The 24664-nt window shown below is 28.8% G+C and overlaps 3 protein-coding genes across 3 annotated transcripts; 1 reads left to right on the forward strand and 2 right to left on the reverse strand.

The window, feature by feature from the left end:
* Positions 1-2156: 2156 nt before the first annotated feature.
* On the forward strand, positions 2157-6971 carry LOC112697698 (uncharacterized). Its single transcript, XM_025750982.3, has 9 exons — positions 2157-2525; positions 3058-3365; positions 3471-3521; positions 4821-4914; positions 5051-5097; positions 5546-5762; positions 6163-6292; positions 6394-6436; positions 6700-6971. The coding sequence occupies exons 1-9, from the start codon at positions 2453-2455 to the stop codon at positions 6772-6774; spliced, it is 1038 nt and encodes a 345-aa protein (XP_025606767.1). The 5' UTR covers positions 2157-2452; the 3' UTR covers positions 6775-6971.
* A 520-nt stretch (positions 6972-7491) lies between these two features.
* On the reverse strand, positions 7492-14313 carry LOC112697695 (clathrin interactor EPSIN 1). The gene is made up of 11 exons (XM_025750979.3): positions 14007-14313; positions 13826-13877; positions 12357-12436; positions 12156-12234; positions 11959-12042; positions 11699-11844; positions 11349-11585; positions 10035-10189; positions 9257-9450; positions 8164-8707; positions 7492-8010 (listed from the first exon to the last, which is right to left on the reverse strand). The coding sequence occupies exons 1-11, from the start codon at positions 14045-14047 to the stop codon at positions 7784-7786; spliced, it is 1839 nt and encodes a 612-aa protein (XP_025606764.1). The 5' UTR covers positions 14048-14313; the 3' UTR covers positions 7492-7783.
* A 5382-nt stretch (positions 14314-19695) lies between these two features.
* Positions 19696-22630, reverse strand: LOC112697701 (uncharacterized). The gene is made up of 3 exons (XM_025750991.3): positions 22404-22630; positions 21598-21727; positions 19696-20374 (listed from the first exon to the last, which is right to left on the reverse strand). The coding sequence occupies exons 1-3, from the start codon at positions 22537-22539 to the stop codon at positions 19786-19788; spliced, it is 855 nt and encodes a 284-aa protein (XP_025606776.1). The 5' UTR covers positions 22540-22630; the 3' UTR covers positions 19696-19785.
* Positions 22631-24664: the final 2034 nt, after the last annotated feature.

Consider the following 24664-nt stretch of genomic DNA (forward strand, 5'->3'; position numbering starts at 1 on the left):
ATTAATTTATAATATTTTTATTATATTAATAATTTTTTAGAAGATTCATTTGTGTTGTTAATATGATTTAACTAATATTTTTTTTTATCTAAATCACTGAATCTAATTTTGATAGTGTAAAAATTTTTCACTCAATATTCTTTAGATAACTTATTCTTCATCAATATTAATTAACGAATTTTTAACTAAGTCACCGAATCTAACTTTTATGGTGCACTTCATATTTATATTTTTTTTACAAACATTATATAGATTAGTTTTTACGATATATTAACTTAATATATAAGTATATAATGTTCATTTTTTACTATTGGAATATATAATTAATAATTAAATATATTAGGAGGTAGCTTATTACTATTTATAGTGGTTAGTTTAGCGACTACTTGAGAGCATAAATTTATATAATTGTTTTATTACTTTATATATTTATAATTTTTCCAATTTATGCAATCTTTGGCTGTAATATAATTTTCACAAGTTACATATTTAAATTTTAGTTATTCTTGAATTCTTATTTAGCCTTTATGATGATTAGTTTAATGATGAAAACTCAAAAATTCACCGTTTGAAAACAAGAGTTGGTAATTTTTTTTATATATAATTTAAGATATGACTATAAATAATTAGTCATTTTATTTATTAAGATATGCAATTTAATATATTAAGAAGCTTCGCTAAAAAAATATTTATTATTATATAATTATACAATTTCAATTTCAATTCTTCTGATTGAAAAGTTATAGATGATTTATATTAATTTATAATATTTTTATTATATTAAGAATTTTGTAGATAAATCATTTATGTTGTCAATATGATTGAACTAATTTTTTAACTAAATCACTAAATCTAATTTTCTTAGTGTAAATATTATTCACCGAATATTTTTTAGATAAATCGTTTGTTTTATCAATATTGTTTAACTAATTTTTTAACTAAGTTATCGAATTCAGTTTTCATGGTGCACTCAATATTTATATTTTTTTACAAACATTATATAGATTAATTTTGCGGTATATTAACTTAATATATAAGTATATAATGTTAATTTTTTTTATTGGAATATATAATTAATAAATAAATATACTAAGAATAAGGTCTTATTACTTTTTATTGTTGTTAGCTTAACCATATAAATTTTAGGGTTGACCAATTGAGAATAAATATTTGTATAATTGTTTTATTGCTTTATATATTTATAATTTTTTTAGCTTATATAATCTCTGGCTCTAATATATTTTTCATAAGTTACGAGTTTAATTTTTAGTTATTCCTAAATTCTTGATTAGTGTTTAAAGTGGTTAACTTAGCGATAAAAACTTAAAGGTTAACCATTTAAAAACAAGTGCTTGTATAATTTTTTTATTACTTTCTATATAATTTACGATATGACTATAAATAATTAATCTTTTTATTTATTAGGATATATGATTTAATCTACTAAAAAATATGTTTAAAAATATTTATTATTATATAATTGTACAATTCTAATTTTAATTTTTTGGTTTAAAAAATTATAGATGATTTTTATTAATTTATAATAGTTTTGTTATATTATTAATTTTATAGATAAATTATTTGCGTTGTCAATATCATTTAATTAATTTTTTAACTAAATCATTAAATTTAATTTTCATAGTATAAATATTATTCATCCAATATTTTTTAGATAAATTATTTGCTTTATGAATATTTTTTAATATACATCAATATTACTTTAGTATTTATATATTTAAGATTTAGAATTTACATATATGGTTTAGGTTTTAGGATTTAAGGGTTTCGATTTATAATTTTATAGTTTGTTTTTATGGTTTAGTTTATTGGATTTTAAATTTTACAAAGTAGTGTTTTAGGATTTCAGTGGTATAAGTTTGTTTTAAGAATTTGGATTTATGTTTTATCCTTTATTATTTATTGAAAATAATAATTTTTTATTTTGTTGTTCTGAAACAAGTTTTATATAATTAATAAGTCAATTGTGTAATGCGTTATATTTTCTATTTTTATTTCCTTAATATTAATATATTACTTTTCGTTATTATTGCTATTTTTTGGTATGATTAGTTTCATTTTTAATATTTAAAATATTATATTTTTGTCATCGTTAATTTTTTTTTAAATATATTTTTCTCTAATATGAGATATTTTTTGGTTTTTCCTACAAGGATTCCTAATAATTAATTTTCTTCGTTGAAAACAGTTGGGAGCCCTCTCTCAAAGCTCTCAAAGAACAAAACGACTTGGAAGAACACAAAGCAAAGCAAAAGCAGTGACTGAGAAGTGCGAACTGAGAACTCAGCTCGCATTTTCTTTCATTTACTCTCAACTCTGGAGACTCCTATAAAAGCCAGAAAGAGAGAGACCACACAACACAACGTTCATTTCGTTTTCATTTTCATTTCATTTCACGAGAGAGAAACCTCTCATGTGACGACCGGATTCACCAATGGCTTCTTCTTCTTCCGCGCCTACAACTCCTTCTCCCTCCTTCACCGCTCGCATTCCTCTTCCTCCTTCAGGTTCGTCTTCTCCACTAAACCTATCTTTATTCTCTTTGTTTAGCTTCTACTATACTTTCCTCCTTTTTCGATCGATCTAGGGATTCGATTTTCCTTCATTACGCCTTTTCGAATTTCAATTTCGTGTTTTCTTTTTAATCTTTCATATTTATTCGTTTTGCCGCTTATTTGTCAGAATGTGCGTTTACTTGTTCGTACTTTTGTAACGTTCTTGCTTGATTGCGTTCTGTTCTAACTTACTATTTGATCGAGCTGCTTGGAGTTTTTTCCTTTTTTTTTTTTTGTCTTTAGCATTTTTCTTTCTATCTTTTAATCGCATTCTTGATGTTTGTTTACTTAGACAATGGCCGGTTACCGTTTGATAGAGCTGCTGTTTGTTTGTAACTACTTTTCTGCACGAATATTTTTACTTGATTCCTGCACGAATCTACTATTTTGATCGAGCTGCGGTGATCTTCTCCATTTTCTTTCCACTTCTTGATGTTATTCGAGATCATTGACTTGGATTTTGCAAACACTGATTTCTAATTAGGTGACAGCCCTCCTAATGTTGAATCTAATTCAGCTCTGGTTCCTATCCATATTGTGACAACTGCATCTCAACTCCCAGCTGAGTTTCTGGAACCATCGCCTCAGGACCAGTTCATAATTGGTTTTGATTGTGAGGGCGAAGACTTGTGTCGAACTGGAGCTCTCTGTCTAATACAGCTTGCATTCCCAGATGCCATTTACTTGGTTGACGCAATAGAAGGTGGGGAAGCGCTGATCAAAGCCTGTAAGCCTGCGCTCGAGTCTAATTTCATCACAAAAGTGATTCATGATTGCAAAAGGGATAGTGAGGTCGATTTCTTGCTTTTTTCTTTATTGCTTTTAATTTTATTTGTTGAAGTTTAGATGCTTTTGATCAAGTAAGAACAAACTTTAATGGTAATGTTTGCATTCTAGGCATTGTACTTCCAGTTTGACATCAAGCTGAACAACGTGATGGATACCCAGGTGAACTCTCCAGACCCAGCCAATGTATTAGGTCTTGTTAATTTTGCAGTGGAATTGCTTCAACGTTAGCTTGCTTTTGATATACAGACCCAGATGCTTTATAAATATACAGTTTGTGTATGACTTTTTATTATTATTTTATATATGATTCATTTGAATGTGATCATAAATCTAGTTGAACTTAAATCAAATAAATCTAATTTAAACTGCCTTAGCTTCTCATGCTCTTTGATCACTTTCAACAATATGATTATTAAAACATTCAATTTATGAGGTTTATATCATTTTCACTTGACTTTTATTGTCTTCTGTCAAGTGTGATAGTGTTTGTACATCAACTTTTGATTTACTCATCACTCGTTTGCTAATCACTGTCCTTTTTTTTGTAACATGTTAGAATATTGCCATTTATGATTAGAATAGTATCATTTGGTCAATTGTATTTGTTTGGTTCTTGTAACTTAGCGAGTAATTTGCTTCATGATGATAATAATCGTCTTGTCATCTTATTGTATACATACTATGAATAATACATTAGGCATCAATGTTAACTGGATGGTGGCACCTAGGTAGAGATTACAGTTAGTGAATTGAATATCTACTATGTGCATATCTGTATCATGTTTGGTTAAAGTGGATAGAGCATAAAAGATGTAAAGAGGTAAATTATTGTGTGTGTGTGCGTGTGTGTATATTGGGAATGCAATTTTATTAATCAACCTAGTTTCTGCCTCTCAATCCATATTGTTCACCCAGTGGAAGAATACAAATTTTGTGTTCCTTTTCATCTGGTTTTTGTCTCCAAGTGTTTATTATCTCAACAATCAAATACCTTTTTTTTCTCTTCCCTATCTCCATTGTTGTGGGATAATAACCAAACACACCCAAATATATACATAATCTATTGGGTCTATCTGTCCAATTCAATCACACAAAAAAAAGATACACATAATTTATCATAATCTTTACAGATAAAAAAAAATAACCTACAATCATAAGATAAATCATATTACAAGTTATAACTCAGACTTAAATCATCATTGAAGTTGAAACACATGATTCTGTCACCCTACTGAACACAGACTTCTTTTTTATTCCCCCTTTCCTTGGGTGATCCATTTTAATTTATGAATTCTCAGTTGGAAACAGGAAATGGAGATCATATCATATTGCAGATATATATCCTTAGAAGTCTTTGATCTTTATTCTTTGTGTTTGCTTTTGATTTCATAGGATACTTACGCTGATGTGGTATATATTTATACATATTGAATTTTTTATCCTATTCTATTGGTTCAGATTGCATATGCACTGATCGACGAGCAAGAAGGGAAGCGGAAAAGAGATGACAACATTTCTTTTGTTGACCTCCTAGCTGATCTACGTTTTTGTGGTAGTATATATATCGTGGTATCCACGTTTCTATATATTGATGACCATATTACTCTGGATGATATGATTCAATTTGTCCTAATAAATTCTTAATTATAATTAATTCCTCCATATTCACTTTGAGTGTTTGCATCCAGGCATATCATATGATGAGAAGGAAGAGGTTCGGGTTCTCCTTCGACAGGTTGGTTTTAGAATCTTGGTTGTGCAGACATATCCAATTTACACATTTCTACTTCAAAATTTAAATTGTTGGTCCAGCGTGAATGTTTTATTTCATCATATTATTCTTAAAGTTGTACTATAGAAAGTAAGAAACTATAAAGCATCATGAATATATTTAGTTATATTATAACTATTCATATCATTATGTGATTTTTATTTGTTCGGAGGGCTAGTGGGATGAAGGAAGTGATGAGCATCTGGGGATTTTAAACCCTTGTCCCAAATTCCAATGCCAGCAACCCCTGGCTCATTGGTCAAGGGAGGTGTCACTTGATTGACTTGAGATACCACTTTTTGACAATATTTGAATTTCCTTTATGTGCATGTTACACCTATAAAATATTTATGTATGGGTCATTGAACTAATCTATCATGTGATATTATTTCTCAATGTCTTGTGTTCTCAGGACCCCAAGTTTTGGAGATATAGACCTTTTTCTGAACGTATGGTCCGCACAGCTACTGATGATGTCCGTTTTCTTCTGTATGTTTATCACCGAATGATGGTGAACTTGAATGAGCGGTCCTTATGGCATCTTGCGGTTCGTGGTGCCCTGTATTGCCGATGTTTTTGTGTGAACAATAATGATTATGCTGATTGGCCATCTCTGCCTCCTATCCCAGGTCTAGATAATGTTGACAAGAACCTTCTATGACAAAAACTACATGGATGCATGATATTCCCAGTTGCCTTTTATTTCCTGACATTGCCAACCTTAATTTCAAACATGATATCATTGATGCTATTAAAATTTTACTTACTGTTGATGGAATAATTTGCCCGTTGAAATAACCATGATAGGTGAATATTGCAGCTCCCATTATGGAGGACTTTCTGTTGCATCATGTTGATTATTGTTTAGTGATTACAAGTGGATTATTGTTTAGTGATGCAAGTGGATTATTGTTTAGTGATGCCTTAGGTCAATTTATTGGATATAGACATATAGTGTCTGGAATGCTTGTATGATTTGTTAATGATATTGACTGCTAAGCAACACAGTCTTTTTTTTTTTCCTTTTAGATACGCTGAAAGTTGATGGAAATGATCTGGAGGAAGAAATTCTTTCAGTTGTAGACATTCCCCGAGGAATGATGGGACGAGTTATTGGTAGAAGGGGGGCTACAATCTTGACAATTAAGGAGGGATGCAAGTACGAATTTTTCTGTGCGCTTTCCATTTCCCTGGTTTAGCAAATAATTTTTGTGGGTGAATTGCTAAATACTTTGATTTTAAATGCATTTGTTCTTGCAGTGCGGAAATTGTCATTGGAGGTTCGAAGGGCCCACCTGACAAGGTTAGTATACTCACCATTACAATTCTTAACTCCAGTTCCCCAGTACCTGGCTTTTTTCAATCCAGGGGTTGTTGATTTATTCATAGTCTATATCTTATTTTTATGAATGATGAACATAATATTTGCCGAGATGTAGACCGTTTTTGAGTTTTGTTACGTACGTACCTGCTGTGGTGGTCCTAGTTTTTGCAGCTGAATTTTTTAATGACAAATTAAAAATTATATTACCAATTTTCAATGTTGTTTGGTGTTTTATTATGTAGGTCTTCATCATTGGACCAGTGAAGCAGGTGTTGAAAGCTGCGGCATTGATTAGGGGTAGAATCATAGATATATAGTGAGGAAAATGCTATGGCTGCATCTCAATTCTGATACATACAATTTTCTTAGTCTATAGTGTGTCTTGGATTGAATTTCGGGGGTTGGAGTTGATCAAATGCCTTCGACCCACTTTCCCCTTTCATCTGCCGGGGAGAAAGAAGGATACAAACATTTTGAAATTTTTTCAATCACAGAACTGCCAAAAATTGTTTCATTTCTCTTCTCGTTTCACCAGATTCAAACTACTGCAATATATTAGGTTTGACAGCTGTACTTAGCATTAATATAGTATATTCTAAAGAGCTTCGAACATTAATTTCAAAAAAAAAAAAACTTGTTTTAAGAAAGAATTCTTATAATACTCTTATAAACTTTCAATAGACTTTATACAGAAATACTGAAATAATTTCTACTTCATTCGAAGCTAAGAATTACTAACTTACAAACATAATTAAATTGACTTTTCTAAAAACTGATTCTAAACACAAAAGCACCCCCTATATATATATATATATATATATATATATATATATATATATATATAAAATAATAATAATAATACTTTTTTGGTGGTAGACTTGTAGTGGAAATCTAATTTTAATGATAGCATCCGTTTTAGTTCAGACGATCACCAGAAATTAGAAGAAAAACACCCCTTACACTGTAGTTTGCTATAATGTAACATAAGCGAACAGAACAAAAGGGCATGAGGAAAGAGAGAGGGAGGGGAGGAATTGTTAAGTTGATCTTCACGAATTTAAGGACTTAAAAAAGACAGCAACCTAAAGTCGGAAGATAATATTTTACAACTCAAAGCAATACCACCAAATCTTTGGGCACTGCACGATGATGTTGCATCCGATCAGGGTGGGTGAAAAACACGATAGTAAATTCTTACCCTTTAGTACAATAAAATCACAGCAGTGTGAGAAATATACATAAACAAAATACAAAAACCCACAATGGCAAGAAGCTCAAGTCTAGGTAATGCCGGCACACAAAGAATGAGTATATAATCAGAGAATTTTACTTCTGGAATCCACCAAATTGATATTGTTGGCTGCTAAGGCTTGAGAACATGTCATTTCCGGTTTCTGTCTGTGAAGGAGTGAATCCAGATCTACCAAGACCAGAACCGGAACCCATAGCTCTACCCATGTAAAATGAAGGTGGAGGAGGGCCTTTCACCACTTCATCTGATCCATCACTTAATCCACCCACAATCCCAACATCTGCAAGATTTACTTTCTTGGCTGCAAAAACAATGGTAGACAAATAAAATTATGGAAACTTCAATTGCTCAACCAATTGGTATATTACAGAAAGAAAACCAAAATGTGTATTCACAATGTTGCACGAACGGGAAAATAAAAAACAATAATAATATATTGAGATGATAAACTTACGGCCAGATATATTGAGATCAATCAGTCCACGGCTAAGTGAATCTGCCCAGATGCCAGATTTCACCTGGAATGGATCCTTTTTAGGTGAAACTTTAGAGTCTACTGAAGTTTTACCATTCATCTTATCATGGTTGATGTCACTGGCAACATTATTGGAGGTCTGTGAAGATGCTGAATCAGGTTGAGAAGTAAAATCACCAAAAACATCAGATCCATCAAAATTATTAAGTGGAATCGCAGCAAAGGGGTCAAAAGTGCTATTGTTTGCAGGAGCAGAATTTCTTGACTTATTGTTAGGCTGCGCAACTGGTTCAGGAATGGCAAAGGGATCAAAAGTGCTATTATTCACAGGAGCCGAATTTCCTGTGTCTGTATGCACAACTGGTTCAGAAACAGCAAAGGGATCAAAAGTGCTACTATTCGCCGAAGAAGAATTTCCTGACTTCTTGTCTGGCTGCGCAACTGGTTTAGGAATGGAAAACAAGTCAACTGTTGGTGTAACTGAAGGAATGGCTGGCTGTGATGCAAATAGATCCACTTCTTCCTATACATAAGTCAACACAGACATGAAAAAATAGAAATTACTAACTATGTGCCAAAAGGAATAAAGAAAAAAATTCAGCACATTGAAGTAAAATGTGCAAAAAAGAAGGCAAGGCACATATTATTCTCTTTCATCAGTTCTTCACAATCACATATTAAAGCTTTTAAGGAGTGCAATTTATCTATAGATATGAATAAGAACATTCAGAATAATGTCAAAAATTGTGCATCCCCATTAATGATGGAATATCCCACTCATTATTGGTTCCCCCTACCTGATCATTTCAGAAAGCTAACTTGTACAATTGAATATCATTAACATACTACTTCGGAAGATGAAATTGATATTGTAATTCATAATAAAGGACACGTCAATAATGTTTATTTCAGTTAAGTACTATTCAGTCAAACAATCCTAGTTCATAATGGAAGAGAGGTTCTGAGCTTAGGACCACTAATTAGTAGAGGTTCCTGCCTTTGAATCTGCAGGCAATTGCTGGTGCAGGCATGAGAAAACCAACTGCAGTCGTAAAGAGTGAAGAAATCTAACCTGAGGTTGAGAACTAGCTCCCTTGTCCACATTAGGTGGTGCCGATACAAATGAAGCATCTGCAAATAGATCAACCTCTGAAACACTATTAACAGCAGCCTTTTCTGTAGAAACAGATGTTGGAGCATCCATGAAGTCACTGATTAAATCTTGTCCAAAGAGATCAACTTGATTAGAGCTTCCAGCCGAAGGCTCTGTTGGAATGAAAACCCAATATCATTGACACACTGAGAAGAATAATAAAATGACTAATATTGTGGCAGATCTTGTCATCAAATGGATAGTTAAATTGATTATCTTATTTTCTGTCACTAGCTGCTCTGGGACTGGGTACACAGTTCAAGAATAAACAGATCATAATGAAAAAATGGGGATTATTTGAATGGAACTTTTACTGCACCATTTTTACATCATTTCCCTTTTATGAAAATCAAACAAGCAAGAAACAGACTCCAGCACACACTCTCCATCCTCCCCAACCCCGCGACCAGTTAAAAGGAAACAAAAACAGGAGAGGCAGTAAGAAAACTACGTCAAAATGGGGCAGGACTAGAACTGTCATTTTTCCAATCTAACAAGCTTAACCTATAGAGATAATCACTCTACCGGACCAGTCATTTTACTTGGAAAGCTTGTATTATCATGTACATAAGAGCAAAATGTGCATAATTTTAGTTTCATCCTAAATCTAAATTGAAGGAACAGGTTAATATCACTATTTAAATTAAATGAACAAAATCAGCAACTGGGATGCACTAGACTTTATGGGAATACTTACTAGCAGAAGTTCCTCTTGGATCAAAGTCGTCAAAGTCATCCTCGGTATTATTTGCAGGTGCACCTGAACTTTGAGAAGCAACTGAACTGTAATTATCATGGGCATTAGCAGTAGATGACTTAGATACTCTGGATGGTGCATTCTCCTGACTTTTGCTGCAAGATAGAGATTCTGGAATTAGAATAGAAGAAATAGCATGTTCCTACGCAACCAAAAAACTGAGCAATTGATGCATATAAGAGAAGGAAATGAGATGAGCATCTCAACCATTGACCAAGAGTCCCATTTAAGAGAGTTCTCATTTCTCACAAGTCAGAACAAGTTCGTTAAACTGGGAATAGAAATGCAAGGTCAGAAGCTTGAGTCTGGCTTTGATACACAAACTTATTTATTTGTTTTACAACGGAAGTATTTGAGTCATAACCTGTATTATTAAAGGTAAAAGGAGATAAAATTTTCCGAACACATCAAATACAAACCAACAAGTTTAGTTTGATGGGATTTAATATTCGGTTAAGTATCTAAGGAAAGTGGGAAACCACACCTTAAAAGCTAGCTGTTAAGGGGGAAGAACCACTCTCCTTATATACAACATCAAGCATCCCATACTACTCGATGTGGGACTTTGAGCACCCCATAATACCCAAGTCCCTAACAATACACCGGCCCTGAAGAGCCGACGTCCACGGCGGCTTCACTCTATCGACACTGACCCAACGGTAGCCACTTTGCTACGGTCTATCAGTATTCGGTATTTACCTTAATCCAGCCTATAGGTAGCCCTTTCCATGGCGCCGACAACCACGCTCTGATACCATTGTTAAATATCTAAGAAAAGTGGGAAACCACACCTTAAAAGCTAGCTGTTAAGGGGGAAGAACCACTCTCCTCATATACAACATCAAGCATCCCATACTACTCGATGTGGGACTTTGAGCACCCCATAATATCCAAGTCCCTAACATATTCCTTTGGGATATTATCTGGCAAAATTTCTATTAGAACACTTTTAAAGAACTAATGAAAAAAAAAACATTTAAGGAAAATTAGTCAAAACCATACAAATTCCTTAGTGCAAGGAACTTAAACAATTCTAGATATTTCAGACAGCAACTTAACATATAATAACAAATTAACAATGTACAACAAAATATATGCCATAATGACTGAATTTACAAACTAAGTTCAGTATTTCCCCCAAATTCTAACTAGTACCTAGGGTTATGCCAATGTGTAGAGACAATAATATGGCATAAACATAAAGTACACGTACAAGTAATTTACAGACGAGAATAGCAGTAAGATATGCCTTACCTGACAGAGTGTGCAGTACCCTTTTTGAAGGAGTTCTCTTCATCGTCACTGATGTTTCGTGATCTTCTAATGTATTTGTCTTCTTCATAGTCTCCCTTGTCTCTGTAGCTATCCTTAAACCTATCACCATCATTTGAACCAAAGCCCGAATATTTACCACTGCTCTGATAGCTGCCACTACTAAATGAGGTTGACCCAGACTTGTACGTGATTCCACTAGAAGAAACTCCAACGTATCTAAAGTACTCATCCAAAAGAAAAACAAGAATATTATTTACCAACAACACAATCTATATCATAGTTTAATTAAAATCAATTCTGGGATTAAGGTAGTGACATATTCGACCTACTTGTCACGGTTTGCAGCAGCTTTATTTCTCACTTCCTGTATCTTTTCTCTATTATTCAAAAGGGCCACAATGGTTTCTGCCTTCTTCCTGACATTTAGTCCCGAATCCTTACCACTAGGCTCAACATATTCAAAGCTAGAAAGTGCCTTCACCAATCCAAAGTAAAGGATTATATGTAAGGAAATTTATCGTTCATTCTTATTGCCAGTCTGTTTAAATATTGCAAGTTCAAATAGCAAATACATGAGAAGGATCCTTACTGAGATTTGAAATGTATGCTCTATAATGTCATCAACTGCACGTTCAGACCCATGTGCTACCAAATACTCTATAACAGCTAATGCCTGACGTAAAAGTACTTGAGAGTTATTGGGTGTGATGTAACAACAAATAAAATGGAAGGCCTTCCCTTTGTAACTTAAATTTTAAAATAACAAGGTTATGCAGAAAGTGTTACCTTGTAAACATAGCGCCAATCTTTTCCAGTTTCAGTCAATCTTGTCCAAAGGACATTCATGACCATTTGACATTCAGTACTGAAAAGTATAGCAGAAGCAATAATTTAAGAATAACACTAAATTTCCTCCAAATAAGAAGGAAAAATAGAACTTCTAAAAGTAGTATAATATAACTAGAACAGAAATAGATAGATTATTACAATTTTTTGGTAGCCAGTGCAATCTCTGCCAGTGCAGAACCATGAGGACCCCAAGGTTCATTATCAGTTGCATCCAACACCTAAATCATAAATAATGGTAAGAACTCCAATAGATAAAACCAGCAGATTTATTAATCATATAATTCAAACGTTGGAGCCATACATCCAATCTACCATACACATCTACAGAGCAGGGCCACAAACCAACAACATATCACTTGCTTAATTCAACTTATAACACCATCTTTTTAAGGTTAAAACTTATTTGTTAAGTTTGAAACTGAAAGATGACCATAACTTAGAACAATTTATAACTACCTATCAAATTTATACCATACAAGAATTTTCTTATATAGTGTTGCTATGTAATATCTGATATCTTCCATCTTCTCGACAAAAGGCTGCCAGGCTGGTGTATTTGCACAAGATGAATGAGGCTCACAACTAAAAAAAATTTCAAGTTCCAATAATGGTATAGAATTGCTGGGTTGGGTATGCCCAAAGTGGAGAAAAAGAATATAGACTACATACTCTCCATAAATTGGGTCAGGTAAGAACTCCAATGGCAACTCTTCCGGAAGTTGAAGTTATTCAGTGAAGGCCCAATGACAATTTACAAATTTCATACTATGAAAATGATCTATTTGGTGAAAGCCAGCCACATGGAACTATTTGTATATCCAACAAGACGTGAAAAGCAATGAAATGCAAACGGATAGGCAATTGACTTTGATATGGCATTTGGTGTATATATTGATAACTTTCATTCCTCTCCTTCTCTGTATGCACTCCCTGAGTTAGTTTCCCAGAAGAAGGTTGTAGACTTGTAGTTTGGTTTAATAAAGTCAAGCATCTTACTATGTGAAACAGATCAGATTATGCAACGAGGAGATACAAATTCTGTAAATAAAAGCAACATCATTGGTTTTTATGTTGCCTGTTTCTACTTTCAAGTTTTAACATGAAAAAAAACATTCCTCAAAATGTTGCTGCTTGGTCCATGACTTCTATAATTAACAAAGTTGGGGAAAAAAATGAAGTGGCAACTTCTTACTTAAAGTCTGAAATATGATATGAAAACGGAAAATTGGCTTCACTAGTACATTTTTGCCAAGCATCTTACATAAAATTATGAGTTTTAAAACAAAAACGTGCATTTCATCAACACTACTTTTTATACAGTCTATGCGAGACTTATGCAACAATTCTGCCCCCATCTTCCCATGAGGCATGAACACAAAGATAAACAGAGACAATTCACATTCACATATGCATTTTACATACAAATCAAATCTAGAACAACACAACACAATTCAATTCACACACTCCCGTAATTCACATTCAATTCAGGAAGGGGAAAAAATATTTCTGATAAACAAAAGAACAAATCAAACAGCAATCTCATGAACATTCCAATCAAATCAACGCAAATAACAAGCAAAATAGCAGCAATTAGAATTTAACTTTACCTTCTGTTCGATCTCGGGAACCTTCAGCACCTTCAGATTCACCTCTCTCTTTCTGATTTCCACACACACATCAGGAAAGGAAAAAGAAAAAAAAAACAATCACAACATCGTGGATTAGAGATTAACACATGAATTAATTCGCATAACAAGAAGATTTAAAAAAATATAACAGATTGCTCACATTTCTCGAACGGTTTGATCGAAGACCTTCATGAAATCCATGGCGAAGAAAGTTGCAGATCGGATCTGATCTAACCGCAGCGTGATTTTATAAATAAACAAAGAAACAAAGGAAGAGAAGAAAGTTACGAATGAAAAATCATATCATATTGTATATAATTGCAGCAAAATTTCGATGGCTTAGGTTCTTTGAGTAACAACAATTTTTTTTTTTATTGATATTAATTTTTAGATCTAATATGGTCACACTACCATGACAATTTTCCTTTTTTTTATTATGTTAAATAAAAAATAATGGATATTCTCACTCTGGCCTTAATAATGTTATTTTAATTTTATAAAATTTTATTATCAATATGATTAATTTTGATGAGTTTAATTTTAACAACCTAATAGTGTAAATAATTTTATATAATTATTTAATTAAATTTATGTATTTAAATGATTTTTTAAATAATAAATTAAAAATTATTATTTTCATTGATATGATAATATAATAATAATTATTTGTGATAAAATGTAAAAGAATAGGAAAAGAAAAGATGAAAAATATTGTACTTTGTATTTTTTAATTGAATTGTATTGCAAACTATGAGAGTAAAATTAAATATATATATATATATATATATATATATATATATATATATATATATATATAGAATATTATCTTATGAAAGATAAAAGTAAATAAAGATAAGATAACAACAACTAAATATAAGATAAAGATAAGATAAGATAATAAAGACTAAAACTTAAATTGAATTTATGTTCTGTTGGATTGAATTTGTGAGTTACGAGATTTTTTTATTATTGTCATGAGTTAAGGTGGAAGAGTAATTTAATAATTTGTGTAAAATTTGCTGAATAAATAGTGTTATCAATTTAAGAGTATATTAGTTTTTCCAAAATGGATATTATTGTATGTTTAATTCTATGCCTAAAGAAGTTCATGTATTCATATATTTTCATATGTATTATAGTAAATACATGATAAAAGTTATTTGGAGAATAAAATTGTGTACTACATCTCTTCTCAATTCTTATTATATATAATAGTAGGCAATTGTTAAAAACATGTGAATGATACTTAGCTCACTGTGTTTCGTTATTTGCTTTGACTGACTCCTATTAAGTTCTGGAAAGTTTATTGTTTAATTTAAGTTTTTTTTTTTTTTTAAGATACTCCCTTTACAATCATCATTCACTATCATTCTCAGGTTGATCAACAAAACTCAATCCCAGAATTAATACAAGACTCTTTTTTTTTGTCAGATTAAACAGCCACCAGTTCTAAATATTACACATTTACATACAACACACGCTCTACACATATTTAAGGGTTTTATTTACTACTTAGTCACAGTTAAAATTTGAACTCCAATGTAATATATTAAGAAACAATATATTTAGCACGTAAGATTCTTGTTAGTTAGCCAATTCTCACACTTATTTTCTTTTCTATAATTATGAAGGAAATTTAGCTCTCAATATTTTTATTTATTTTTTTTCTTTGTATTATAACAAGACTACAGAAATATCAAAATAAAATAATCACAAAATTTGTCCAAAAAAAAAAATAGCTCTCGGTAAAGTTCATGTAAAGATGCTCCAAAATTTGTCCAACTATTTATTGGATGGAGAAACAAAAATGTTAGGCCCAAGAATGATTGAACAATCACTAGCCCAAAACTGAAGGCATGAGTGTAAGCCCATTGATTCACATTTTTTCTTTTTTAAGAATATTATAATCCGGTGGACAAAAACAAAAAAAAAGAATATTATAATATAATCTCCCGTCCAAAAAATAATAATATTATAAATTTATAATCCCTTGTCAACAAAAAAAAAAAGTATTGCAATCCGTGTCATGTCCCATTATCTCATGAACCATTTATAATACAGCAATAATAGATTGTAGGTAACTTTAAAACTTCCTAATACAGAAAAAAAATAAAAAATAGAAGAGAAAAAAAAACAAAAAATTAAAAAATACTTCATTCCCAGAGTTTTTAATTCCTTTGAAGTAAAGCAAGTAGTTTGTCTTCTTCATATATGGAAAATAAAAAATAAAAACTGTCTTATTCTAGCATGTGATAATGGTAAAATTAAAAAGCATTCAAACTTTATTTATTTATAGAAAGCTATTATAAAAGATGAAAATTCAGATGAAGTTGACTTCACGTGAAGTTATACATGAGAGTCGTTAGATAAAAATTTAGTTAAATCAGTCAAATCATCTAACAGTTCTCAAGTATCAACTTCACGTGAAGTCGATTGCACCTGAGTTTCCATCATTTAAAAATGACAACTTTTTTGGTCTATAATAACCTTTTGTCCCAACCAAATTGTCAAGGTTTGTGGGGTTGGTTTACTTCTGATCAAGGTATGTACTTTTTTGAACAAGGACATGGAATAATAATAATAATAAAAGTTGAGATCAATGAGATAATATAATTTTTATTCTGGTTATTAATTAAACATTTTTTCCCATTTTTTATATAAAATTAAAGTACAAGCATGCTTTAGGCATTCTTTAGTGAGCAAAATGTACAAGTGTACCCTATTGAGAACAAATAAGAATATGTCTCTTTTTTATCAAAGCTATTTGTGAAGGAATATTCATCCATAATTTCATATGCATAAAATGCCAAAAGGAAGAAGATAATGTAGGACAATAATAAATTAAAAGACTAACAAATCTTTTATCAAAATAGACATAACCAAACATTAGAACAAACAAAATGTTTTGGCCATCTTTGGAAGCATCCTTTTTTATATATAAAAAATCCATAATAAATTTAATTTAAACAAGTCAGTTCCAAATTCAACTTTTGATTTTTATCCAATTTGTAAACAATGACCCCCTTAATATGGGTCAAGAGTGTAATCAAAGTAAGACTAGGAATAAAGAAAATGGTCAATTAGTAAGGTTTGGCTGCCAATTATATTGGTTGGCACATGAACAATTACCATTATGAATGATTTTCTCCATTTATAGATAAGATTCCAAAAACTTAATACTAATTTAATAATTAACTATGTATGTAGTGATCTTAAGTCATAAACTGTGGTCTTGACTAGGAGCAAAAACAACAACATATAGTGGGATAGGAATGATGAGATATTAATATGAACTTATATTATAACCGTATTTTTTTAATGAAATAACTTTTTTTGTTTCCGATATTTTTCAATTCGATAGACTAAAAATTAATCTGAATTTGAGCTTTATTTAAAGATTTATTATTAGCTAATAAATTATTTATACAAGACAAAATTTAAACTTCTGTGACAACATTTACTTAAACAAATGAGTGAGTTGAATACTTAATCAATTCAAATTGATTTTTTTTTAATTTAGATCCTCTAAATTTTAAATTTTCACTTTAGATGATAAAATGTGATCTCTCACCTTTAAATGGTTTCTCTCTCATATTTTTTCTTGATTCCACCTATAGAATAAATGGTGAGAAATCACATTTTATTATCTAAAATAAAATTTAAAATTTAGAGAATCCAAATCCGATTTTTTTAATGAATTAACTAATATGTAAGATATCTGTTTTTTAATACATTAAACACTTATTAATTGGAATTTTAATAGCTATTATTAGCTTGTTATTGACAAAAACCTATTTTTATTGTTAGCTAACAATTGAATTGAAAGTTTTATGAAAGAAAATCAAATATAGTTTATCACAAAATTTTAATAGCTAACAATAAAAATATGATTTTGTTAATAACAACCCTAAGTAGCTATTAAAATTAAAGTTCATTAAAGTTCATAGTTTATATATGAAATGGCTACATATATACATCATAAGCTAGATAACAAAATCCTTAGCTCATAGTTAAATTCTGTTTGTGGACAATTTTATATTGGGAGATTTTCTATCATCTAAAAATAGTCCCTCAATTTTTAAATTAATTAAAATTAGTCTCTAATTTCAAATTGTAAATTAAGTTAATCCTCTAGTTTCTAAATTGTCACGTATTATATATAAGTTGTTGCGGCAGAAAAATCATTTTAATCAATTTGCTTCTGAGATGAAAAATTGAGGAGAGCAATTTGAATGTTTAGGAATTAGAATGACCAAATTGATTGAAACAATACTAACTTGATTCGTAATTAATTTAAAAACTAAATCGATCAATTTAAAAACTAGCTAGGGATCGATTCGGTTGATATCTTCAATTTTAAGTATATGTTTAGATTATTTTTTTTAATCAACATATGATAGTAGAATAATTTTTTCAATAATAGAATAGAAAAATGTCACTCTTTTTTTAATTTACTCCTATTTTTATTATGTTATTTTTCATAATTTTTTTATCAAAAAAATATTAATTAAAGAATAGCATAATCACCCGTTTATATAAAATAGAATAATATTAAGAAATTAATTTTTCTAACTAATTTTTTAAAATTATTTTATTTGTTTTAAATTTTAAATTATAAACTCGTACTAGGAATCTTTTTTCTTTTTCATTTTAATATTTTTTTTTACAACATGAATGAATATTATTTCACGAGAGAAGCGAGGAAAGAGAGAAAAAGACACAGAATCTTTTATGGCTCATGAATGAGAGGGACATAATCACATAAATATTTAAAATTATTTAAATATTATTCAATTCTTATATATTATTAGGTTTGAATTGGCCACCATCCCATGCAACTTTCGTGACCACTATGATCAAACAAACAAACATGCTTATGTCATTAAAATTATTATATTATATTAAAATTATTATTCAAGTCTATGTGCATGCATGTGTTCAAACTAACAAAAGCTTTAAGAATTATATTATATTAATTTATTTTTAATATATATTTTATATTTTAAAATATATTTTATATGGATCAAATAGTTAATTTAATAATTAATTTTTTGTATACATGTATGTAATATATATCGTTGAATTGAAAATAATGTTCTTTCAAAAGTTCATGAAAAGCTCTTTATCTGCTTTAATTAAATGTTATTTTAATTTGATATAAACAAATTTTTAGATCATTTTTCATGATGCGACACAAAAAATAAGAGATAGCAAAACGGATTTTCATGAATATTAGTCATTCTTTTCGATATTGCTATGAAGAATAAATTAATAGACAAAAAAGCTTCTGACAAGAACAAATAACAAATAATTTAAATATACAAATAATTAATAAATAATTATATTTTGAAAAATTGTAATGAGACAGAATAATATGACAACTTGTTTCCCTATGTATAATGTAATAGGCGCTGAATTTAATTATTTTCTCATTGACCCCACATTCCACCATGCATGAATCATGTATGATCAATGATGAACCTTTAATTTAGAAAAGACAAAGAGAAGAGAGCATCATGCATGCATTTCATGTTCATAATCTTTAATAATTTTGTTCTTTTAAGAAGATGGAGTTAATTTTATGTAAAATTATTAATAGTTTAGAGTTATTAAATAATAATTTAGTCAAATTTATCAAATTATTCAACAATTTTCAACTATTAACTTCATATGAAATTAACTGCACATGAATTTTCATTTTTTCTCTGATTATAATTAGTGCTTTTTAATTTTTTTTCTTTTTACAAATTCCACAAAGTCACATTTTTTTTTTGTTTCAAATAAAACATGCATCACTTTAGACAAAATTAACATATATTTTAAAAAATTAATATATCTAGATATGTCAATTTGTCAAAAATAAATATATATAAATACATAAAATAGAAAGAAGAGTATCCACTATCCAATAATACAACATTCATCTTTAATTTAATTACTCAATGTGGCTTAATTTCAGCACAGTTGAAATCAACCCACTCAGAGTAACAATAACTACTAATACTTTGAGAAAATTCACCATCAAACCCTAAATCCATCAAGAATTCCTTATTAGATTCATCATTATCACCACCAACACCATGTTGTTTTTCTTCTTCTAGAAGTGATGATCCACCCTTGTAGTCCAATAATGCAAGTGATGAAGAAGAAGTTGAACCTTCAATATTACTACTACTATTATTATTCTTGTTGTTCCTTGAATTTGCACCACCAATTTCTAAATTCATAAATTGTGGACTATAGAGTTGTTGATGAATTAGGTCAAGACTTAGGTTAGAACTAAAATTATTAATATCATTGCTTAAAATTGGAAGATGCACTAATGATGATGATGATGAGGGTGGTGAACAATTTTTATTATCTTGAAAATCTGAGTTTTGTTGAGTAGTCAATAATGTTTTATTATTATTATTATTATTAGGGGAAATTACTTTTCCTGCCATTAGCTTCTTCTTGAGCTTGGTGTTCCAATAGTTTTTGACATCATTGTCTGTTCTGCCAGGAAGTTGAGATGCTATTGCAGACCATCTAGGACAAGCACACAAGTTTCATGTGAATACCCGTAGTTTTTTTTTTTTAATTTGAATATAAATATACATACAATATTACAATAATGAATTTAGGATTATGCTACGTGTACACTAAAATTAGCCATTAAAGTCAACCACCAGTATAAAATATATGTCGAAATATAAATACATGTTGAAAATAAATTAAATCACACATATATTTATACACAAATATATTAATGATTGATTTTAGTAACTGATTTTAATATCCAAATAGCATTTCTGATGAAGTTATATATTACTAGTATACTTGCATTTGAAAAAAAAAAAAGTAAAAGTATCAAGCTTTTGGAATATTCAACTCATGAAAATTTAAAATTTTTCTTTCATTTGTTGAGTAATTAATATTTTTACAATAGATTTGGTAATTATGTCAAGATATAAATAATATATATACAGAAAAATAAATAGAAAAATATTCAAGAGTAAGCAAAATGTATTGGTTTTTATTTTGCACGCACTTTTAGAAATTAATTCAATTATTTTAGTTTAGTAATATAATAATATATTTTTAGTCTACACTTTTAAACATAGATTTAGATCTTTTAAAGTTTGAATTTTACTTTAAAGAGTAAAGTACGATCTCTCACCATTAATTTCATAGGTAGGACCAAGAATAAATATAAAAGAGAAACTATTCAAGAGTAAAAAATTATACTTTACTCTTTAAAGTGAAATTCAAACTTTAAAGGATCCAAATCCTTTAAACATTCCTAGTTAATTACTGAACAAAAAAACAAATTCTACTGACATTTCTCAAATAAATATCTTGAAATGAATACACTTTCAAAAATTATACACAACAAAGTCAACGAGAGAATTTTTTGTCTCATTATTGTCATGTTTTATATCATAAATCGTCTGTTAAAATATTTATCATCTTAATTGAACTCATATTTATTATTATAATACACGCTTTTTTTATTTAGAAAAAATGAATTAATAAACAAGTTTAGTGTCTTTAAATATATGAAAAGTTTTGAAAAAACAATTTTAACTAAAAACTATCAAAATTTATTATTTTTTATTTTATTTAATACATGTTACAATAAATACATGCTAAATAAGAGAAAATTGAGCTGTTTGAACTAATTTTTTGTTGTCTTCTTAGTATTACTAATAAATATATACCACTAGTGGTAGTAATAAAATTAATAATTTACAAGTTATAGATAGACTTGCCTGCTTCCCATTTGAGTATAGAGAGTGCAAATGATTTGATCCTCTTGTTCGGTAAATCCTCCATGTTTTATATCTGGCCTTAGATAATTCAGCCACCTTAGACGGCAACTCTTCCCACACCTCCTTAAACCTACATATATTATATCACATCATCAAATAATCAAATTTTAATTTGTATAACACAAAATTAGAAGGGAGGGAGGGGGAGAAAATATCAAATTAAAGCATATATTTGTTTCATCATGATCAATCTCATGTATGTATATGTGATATTAGTTTTGCGGTAGTCGAAAACCGCCGCTATATATCCGTTTTAAAAACTGCCGTTATCTGTCGAAATTCCTGTAGTGTTTGGTATGATATATATCTGTTTTTAATTTGTTCGAAATTTTTTCTAATTTTATTTGAAAATATGTATGAAGATGAATGCACCTACCTCTGCAATTTGAATTGAAATTTACAAAGTAAAACACTGAATTCAATCAAAGCACAATATTGAGATAAATTAAAGATACAAAGTTTGAAAACCTTTAACTTAATTACACTTAATAAGCAATAATTCTTCCAATCCCCACTGATTATAATGTTCATTATAGGGGAGAAAATTTCACTTTTTTCCCTTCTCAAGAACGAAAGAATAAGAACCAAAGAAAGAAGATCACCACCAAAATTATTAATGATCAAAACAATACCCCATGATTTTGTTTTTCTTAAAAAAAGTTTAATTTATAATATACGATCTACTCTAATTCTATGCAAACAGAAACATAACAATTTAAAAGAAAAGAAAAGAAAAGAAAAAGAACCAGCTTTTCTTGGCAATGCAATCCAATTTCCTCCAGTGCCATGAGTGTGAAGATAGTTCTTGAGTGTTGCATCCTCATCAGGAGACCATGGTCCTCTCTTCACATTTGCTTTGTCACAACAAGGAGCTCTTCCCATGGCCGCAACACTATACTATTCTCAAATGAAATAACAATAATAATTTATAATAAATAATAATAATAATGATAGTAATATAGTGACCCTTTGATTTGAGGCTTCTATCTATCTAGTGAAGGTGGTTATAACTTATAAAGTTGGTGGTGGTACCCTAGAGGGGGACCCAGTCAACTATTGGGGACACGACATTGTAAATAATATAATACTAAAAAAAAATACGACAAATATCAACTATTAAATAAGTTATTATTATTATATATATATATTAATTTAATATTTTTAATTAAATAATTAACTTTTAGAATAATTAAATTTATTTATAATTTTATGATATTTTTTTATGAGATACTCAATATGTATTTTTAAATATGATAAGTAATTGATAATTAATTTTTATATACAAGAAGTATAATATGATTGAATATTTAATTAGATTATTAGATTATAGATAATATGATGAGAAACCTATAAAGTTATTAATACTTGGTACAATTAAATTTCGGTTCTAATTATTCTAATCTTCTTGTTATAGTTGGTGGTTGAATTGGCTATATGTTCATCAATAATGCTCTTCATTGAGAAACTTTTTTAATTAAGATTCCCAAAATTTTCTTAAAGTGTAATTCATTGTTATATATTAATCATTTTAAAGTAATAATCATTATTATATATTGTTCGAGTCTCCTTATTTTTTGGTAAAAAAAATATTAATTATTTTATATATGCATGAAATTTGTACAAAAGAATTAATATTAACCATCTTTTCTAAATATTGTTAAAAAGGAATTTATTATTTTTAAATCTTAAGGAATCATTTTATCTTTTCTTTTTGGTCTGGAATTCGTCTTTCTTTTTCTTTTCCTATATATATATTTTTTAAAAGAACATTTAAGTATAGTACGTAAAATAGTAGTTGAATAAGTCAGCGATCGAGTGGTGAAAAATTACATATTTACTGGAGAGTTAAAAATGATAAAATGTCATCAGTCATCTTATCATAAATGTCCAAGAACAATTTTTATTTTTCGTTTTTTTGTCCTTTTCAAATAATTCGTTGTTATCAATTATTGGAGCTTATATTTAACATTGACTATTTAATTTTAATAAATTTTAGCTAAGTAACAAGAACTTATTAAACATTATTATTAATCAATAATCATGTATCGTTATATATATGGTATGGATTATGAAAATAAAGTAATATATATACGAGGTACGAGGATAACATGAAAATTAATTAGTTTATATTAATTTATAGTTATATGTAATTAATATTATCTTTTAATTTATATTAATAGTATGATCAATTTTATTTACTTTTACTCCCAAATAATTGTCCCGTTATACTCAAATAATAATAATAATAATTATAATTATAATTATACACGGATTAAAAAAAAGCATCTTGATTTGATATAAATTTAAATAAGTATTCAAAATTATTATTATTAGTTATTAATTAATTATTTTGTTGGTTCTTATAATTTTGTAAAAATTTTAATTGATTACTCATAATTTAAAGATTTATAGTTAGATCTTTATTTTATATTAAATTTTTTAATTAAATTCTTATATTAAAAAAATTATAATAATCTTAGGATATTTACTTTTAAAATATTATTCTACAATTCATCTTATATCAAGTAAAAAAAAAAATAATTAACAGAAACTTAATTGAATTATTTTTATCAAATATAAAGATGTAATTATAATTTTTAACTATAAGATTCTAATTAAAAATTAAGAAAATTATAAAAATTAACATAATAAATAAGATAAATCACCCATTTAAAATAAATTTTGTCCAATATTATTCGTTTGTTTTGAATTGACTTTCGTTACTAATGTCATATACAATTTTTTTTTGAACTAAATTGATTACTAGTAATTTTTAGTAAATCGTCCCAGGCCAAAATGATTATGTACAAAATAAAGGCGTAGGTAAATCATTTTAAATGGGTGATTTTTCATAATAAATAACTTTTATTTAGTTATCATATTTTTATATTTGCTCTTTTTTTCTATTTCACTTTCTATTCTTCATTTTATAAAATTACTAATAAAAACAATTAATAAATGTTTTATAGTTTTTTTTAAAAATACTATGTATAAATATATATGTAAT

The sequence above is a fragment of the Arachis hypogaea genome, chromosome 16, assembly GCF_003086295.3.
Source record: "Arachis hypogaea cultivar Tifrunner chromosome 16, arahy.Tifrunner.gnm2.J5K5, whole genome shotgun sequence".
In the NCBI taxonomy this organism is placed as follows: Eukaryota; Viridiplantae; Streptophyta; class Magnoliopsida; order Fabales; family Fabaceae; genus Arachis; species Arachis hypogaea.